The sequence below is a fragment of the Fukomys damarensis genome, unplaced genomic scaffold, assembly GCF_012274545.1.
Source record: "Fukomys damarensis isolate Sample0158 unplaced genomic scaffold, DMR_v1.0_HiC HiC_scaffold_39, whole genome shotgun sequence".
In the NCBI taxonomy this organism is placed as follows: domain Eukaryota; kingdom Metazoa; phylum Chordata; class Mammalia; order Rodentia; family Bathyergidae; genus Fukomys; species Fukomys damarensis.
Genome location: NW_022900951.1, coordinates 797,733 through 803,646, shown reverse-complemented (window position 1 = coordinate 803,646; position 5,914 = coordinate 797,733). Strand labels below are relative to the sequence as shown.

The 5,914-nt window shown below is 56.4% G+C and overlaps 1 protein-coding gene across 2 annotated transcripts in view; it reads left to right on the top strand.

The window, feature by feature from the left end:
* The window catches only part of Dhrsx (dehydrogenase/reductase X-linked), a 58,505-nt gene that overhangs the window by 46,013 nt on the left and 6,578 nt on the right, over window positions 1-5,914 (top strand). For both annotated transcript variants that reach the window (XM_033760563.1, XM_019204820.2), the window contains exon 4: window positions 3,153-3,361. In XM_033760563.1, coding sequence (XP_033616454.1) covers window positions 3,153-3,361 — 209 coding nt within the window. The remainder of the gene's footprint in view (window positions 1-3,152; window positions 3,362-5,914) is intronic.

Sequence of the window (5,914 nt, the reverse complement as noted above, 5' to 3'; positions counted from 1 at the left end):
GGCGGGGCCGGGGGCTCCCAGGCTCTGCGCATCTGCCGGGGCGTCTGTGAGCCGTACCTGGTGCGCGCTGGCTCTGCTTCTCCGTGGAGTGATTGTCCTACGCCAGGTCAAGAGGGACCGGGAAGGTCCATCGGGGCTGCCGCCTGCCATCCCACAGCCCGGTGCTGACACCCGGCGGAGCTCGGTGCCCGGTCCTGGGGGCCGAAGCCCAAGTCCAGGGGTGGCAGAGCCCGTGTGTGGGGAGGCCGCTTCCTCGTCCCGGGCGGCTCCTTCTTGCTGCGTCCTCGGGTGGTGGAGGGCGGGGAGCTCTCTGGGGTCCGTGATGAGGACGCGGATCCCGTCCCTGGGGCTCCACCCTCAGGACCTCAGCGCCTCTAGAAGGCCCTGTGTCCTGACACCGTCACGTTGAAGATTAGACTTTCAACACGTGCGACCTTGGAGAATGACCGTATTCAATGTGTGGCAGTAGTTCTTGTGTTCAGATTTCCCTGTTATTATGCAACTGTAGATTTTCAAATCATCCGTGACCCCCTTCGATAGACACGGATACCGGGTGCCCCAGGATCAGACTGTGGGACCAGACTGAAATGTACGGAAGTTCGCACCCTGCAGCCCTAAGGCCCGGGAGCCTCCAGCTTGAGGGGAGCCGAGGCCCTTTCTTGTGGGGACCAAGAATGTGTCACGGTCTGCATTTTGTCCTCTGAGGCGGCTTCACCCACCCAGAGCAGATCCACGCCCCCAGTGCCCTAACTTCCTCCCTCTGAGCCCCTAAAGGCACCAGCCTTTGGAAGAGATTCAGAACCCGAACGTCAGCAAGGACCGTCTCCTTCTGATCTGCAGTTCTCGTGGCTTTCCTGTAAGGGCAGCGACAAATTAAATAAACCGTGAGAATCCATCCCTCACCCTGCCCCTCCTCAAACACACCACACACACACACACACACACACACACACACAAACTAGAGCTAGCGGGGCGTGGTGGAGCACACCTGTAATGCCAACACTCAGGAGGCTGAGGCAGGAGGGTCGCCATGAGTTTAAGGCCAGTCTAGGCTACATAGTGACTTCAAGGTCAGCCCGCACTGCACGGCAAGATCTCATTTTGAAACAAACCAGCCAAAGAAAAATAAAGATATAACCAGGCATGTTAAGGAGGCCTGTGAGTCCAACTATTTGCGAGGCTGAAGCCGGGGGAGGCTCAAGTTTGAGGCCCGGGAGCCCATCCCTCTGCTGTTTTGCACAAAGAGAGCCGTAGCGCAAACCTCAACAGCCGAGGGCAGCCTCTTTTCTCCCGCGTTTTGTGTCCTTCCGCTTGTCGTGTGGATATTTTTTCAGCCCTAAAGCCGCCCGGGACTCTCCTAAAATCATTCTACTCGCAGAGCGACGTTTTCGTGCACCTCCTGCAGAGAAATGCATAGTGTTTCTGCAGGACTTTGATCCTCTCTCCCGTCTGCCACACCGTAGAGCCGTTACAGATCCCATCAGCTGGTCGCTGCTGCACGCGTACGATTCGCTTTCTTCTTTTAAAGTAACGTCTCCTCCTCCTCCCTGCCTCCCAGTCTGCCCTGGTGACTCAGGATGAAAATCCTCCGTTGGCTAAAGGACACTCAGCAGTGGGAAAAAGCTCACATCTCTCCAGACCAGGGGGCAACGCCCCGTTCCGAGCATGTTCTCCCCGCAGCGGCCAGCAGGCTGAAGGATGAGCCTGAAAAACCAATCTTTGGTCCTTCACGACCTTACGTAGGTTTAGCGTTTGGGACCTGTTTGTTAATGTTTGCTGTTGCTAACGTGAGGGGGGTTATCCTCCTGGTTTCCTTCTCAGATATTCATTATTCGTGCCTATTAAAAGTTACCGGGCTGGGCACGGCAGTGGATGCCTGTCATCTAGTGCTTTGGGAGGCTGAGGCAGGAGGATGCCAAGTTCAAGCCCAAGCAAAACCCCATGTTAAAATTAAAGGGGGGAGGCTGGGGGATGAAGCTCAGTGCAAAGGCCCTGGGTTCGATCTCCAGTACCACAAATAAATAAATAGTGAAAAAGAAAGCCAAAAGCTACCCATATTTGTAGGTTGATTTTGTATTGTGCTGCTGTGCCCAGCGTGCCGAGTTCCAGAAATCTTGGTGCCATCTGTAGGATTTTCTACATCTGGGATGGGATTATCTGCATACAAAGGCGGCTGGGCTTCTGCTTTTGCTGTCTGTGTGCTTTTCCTTTCTCTCTGTTGCCTCACCGTGTGAGTCCAGTTTCGAGTACTCTCCTGAACGGAGGTGTTGAGAGTGAGGCCCTTGAACTCGCTCCTGATCTGCGAGGGAAATTTCCCTGATCAGTGTGGTGTGGGCTCTGAGTTTGTCACCGATACCCACGGTTCTGTGAAAGTCTGATCCCCATGGATAATTCGTCCCGGGCATTAATCACAAAGGGATGTTGATTATCAATGAATGCATGTTAATAATTCAGTCAGCTGCCCCAGGGGTCTCGGGGGTTCAGTCCATGGTCGGCTGCCCCACGGGTCTCGGGGGTTCAGTCCGTGGTCGGCTGCCCCAGGGGTCTCATGGTGGTTCAGTCCATGGTCGGCTGCCCCAGTGACCTCGGGGGGTTCAGTCTGTGGTCGGCTGCCCCAGGGGTCTCGGGGGGCACCGAAGTCGATGCAGAGGACTTGGAGGAGGACTCTGTACTTTTGATGCTCTCTTGCTTGCAGTAGCATAGGAGCTGAGACCAGAGCTCCCCTGGGGCAGTGGGGACAAACTGGAGCTCAGGTGAGAAGTGGCGGCTGGTGTGAGCGCCGATCGCTAAGAAAAAACCCAGTCTTGCAGATGAGGCCGCTGGGGAGATGAACAGCGGTTCCTGCGGTGATGTCAGGGACCCGAGTATCTCTGAGCTCTCGGCTCCTTTCGTGAGGGGTGTGCCTGGCCGTGGTGTCTCCACCTCCCTGTGTGCTGGTTTTGCCCCAGAGGGTCCCCTAGGAGCCCCACGCGTCTCTCAGCGGCCCTCCCGGGAACGGACTCCCACCCTGGGCGTCCGGGATCACGTCTCGGGGACGGGCCGGTGCCCGAGTAGGCCCACGTCCGCGGTTGCGGGAGGACGGGCCGCGGAGGGCGGCAGGGCATCTGGGCACGGTACCGCGGTGTCCTCACCGTCTGATGTCCTCCTCTCCAGCAGCTCCTACTCGCCCCACGGCGCCTACGCCCAAAGCAAACTGGCCCTGGTCATGTTCTCCTACCACCTGCAGAGGCTGCTGGACGCCCAGGGCTGCCACGTGACGGCCAACGTGGTGGACCCCGGGGTGGTGGACACGGACCTCTACAAGCACGTGTTCTGGGGCACGCGCCTGGTGCAGAAGGCTCTGGGCTGGCTTCTCTTCAAGGTAAGACCCGCGCTGGCTTCTCTTCAAGGTAAGACCCGCGGCGCCGTCTCGTCGGATATAAGGAATTTTCGCGTCAATGGTGGATGCACGAAGCTCAGTAGCAGGGCGGGCGGGACTCACGGAGGAGGAAACAGATCTTTGCCTTCGAGCCCAGGAGGGGGCCGAGCTCGTCCCCGGTCCTAGAGGCCGTAGTGAACAGAAGCTCAGGTCTCCTCCTGGGCCTGCGTCAGACCTCAGAAGAGCCGGGAAACAGCAGAGGGGTCTCCCTGGTTCTGAGGTTTTCTCAGGTTCCCTCAGCTCGCAGGATCTGGGGATAACGTGTGCTGAGCCCCAAGAAGGGCCTCGGCAGAACAGGGACTGGCCGGGCTGACCGAGACGGAATCCCACCGGCAACTTCCGCGGCGCCCTGCTTGGTCCAAGCGCGGTGCTTTGGGGTTCCCGGACCACCGGACTACGCAGCTGGGTTCTCTGTCCAGTTCCTCGCTTAGATAATGGGCAAACTGGGCCCGCCGGAGATTTGCTCACATTTTTGGCGGCGAGTTCTTGGAGACAGGGCCTCACCGTGTAGTCCAGCCTGGCCTCGATCTCACCGAGATCCTCCTGCCTCAGCCTCCCCAGTGTTGGGATCACAGGCGTGCGCCGGCCACCACACCCGGCTATTAACCATTGCTATCGCAGCAAGAATTAATTTCCCACGTCTATGGGAGGATGTTTAATGTAAATTCAGGAGCAGGACCCGGTTCCATCGTCTCTGAGACGGAGCTGAGTCTGCAGGGCTTTTCCTCCCTCTAGATGCTGTCCATCAACTTTTATTCTTCTGTTTCTTGCAAGTCCTGTGCATGTACTGATGTGTTTCTTCCTAATCGTTGGGCGAGCTCTTTGATGTTGATCATTTTTTTTTTCCTCTTACGGACACAGCTCTTTACAAAAAGGCAATCTACAAAAGCAGGGAAAACATTATTTGAAAGCCAAAAATAAAATGAGCTTGCGCCTTCTGCGCTCTTTTCTCCTTTCTGTAAATGCAGCATCCGCCTTCCCCAGAGAGCCGACCTCTGTCCCCCGTGGATTCCTCACGACTTTGGTTCTTGAGACGAATCTGTCTCGCGTGCACGTGCCTCTGAGAACGGACACCCGTGTCTTTTCATCCTCGGGGAAGAAACGACTGCCTTTCTTTGCTCTGCATACGAGTTCCTTCTGGCTCTCCGTACAGTGACGCAGACTAGAAGCTTGCACAACAGGCTTATCCCCCGTCAGTCCTGGGGCATCTGAGACCAAGGCGTCCCTGCCCAGCTCGCTCCACAGGCTCCAGGGGAGACCCTCCTGCCTCTGCCTCCTCCTGGGGCTCCGGGTGGCCCTTGGCTGTGGCCGCATCACTCCGGTCTCTGCCTCTGTCTTTTCCGCTGTGCCGGTGTCTTCCCTTTTTGTGTATGTTTTTCTTTCTTGTTTCCAGTGCTGGTGGTTGATGCTACAGCCGGACCCCTAACTGCATCCCTTCAGATGTGTCTCCTCTTTGAAACGTTCCCGTCACTAAGATGGAGCCAGGGATCTTACTTGCTATCTGGGGACAAACGTCCTTCTTTGCACAACACGTGTGTTAGGATTTGCACATCGTAAGTTCTGTACAACTCTGCGCATCACTCTTACTTTTAAAATAAAGTCTCATCGCTCCATTTTTTCCCCCCAAGAAATGTTGACACAGCTGTGTTCCACACCGGACACCTGCACTTATCGATAAAGTTTTACTGGCTCTCTTCTGCCGTGTCTTTCCATTGAGCTTTTTATTTTTTTGGCGACCGATAAATCACAAAGCATAGATTTCCTTTCTGCTGCGGATACAAAAGTGTCACAGATTTGTTTAAAAAAACCATTGCCAACCTTTGCCTTCCACCCCCGCCCACTCCTCCTCCTCAAATCACCGGGGGAGGCGTCCGCTTTGGCCTCTGAGCTCTCTGCCCCGGCGACCGTTTTCGGAACACGGATTCCACGTCCGCTCTCAAATTCCTTTCCTGCCCTTCGAGGCTGGGTTCGGATGTTCCTCTCTCTCTTCCCGAGCCAGCTCTGACAGCGTTTCTCCTGAGGTGATTTCATGTTTCCAAAGTTGCGGGATTCAGGAGCCTCCTCGTCGTTTTCCTGCGGATTCGTTGGGTGAGATGTTCTTCAGCAAAAAAAAGAAAAAACCTTTCAGAATTTCGTCGCCCACCTCCTCCAAAGTGAACCCCTTTCACCAGAAAGATATCGACCCCCGGGATCCTTAGCGGTGGCCCCAGCTTCCTGGCACAGCCTGTGTTGGCCTTTTCTTCCTTTTCTGCCTTTATTATTCGTCATTCAGGAGGACTTGGGCTCCGGGAGTCACGGTCTCCCGAACGCCGGACCGCGGGCTGAAACCGTGCGGAGAAAACAGCCGCAGGGCCTCGCGTGGGGCGCCGCGCCTTTGGGAACAGGAGACCGCGGGGGATTTTTAAATTCACACCCGCGCACGGGGCCGCAGTCGGGCGCTTTCAAAGGCCACGCGTTGGGGCAACGGGGGCTGCGGTTCCGTCTCGAGCGTGAGAG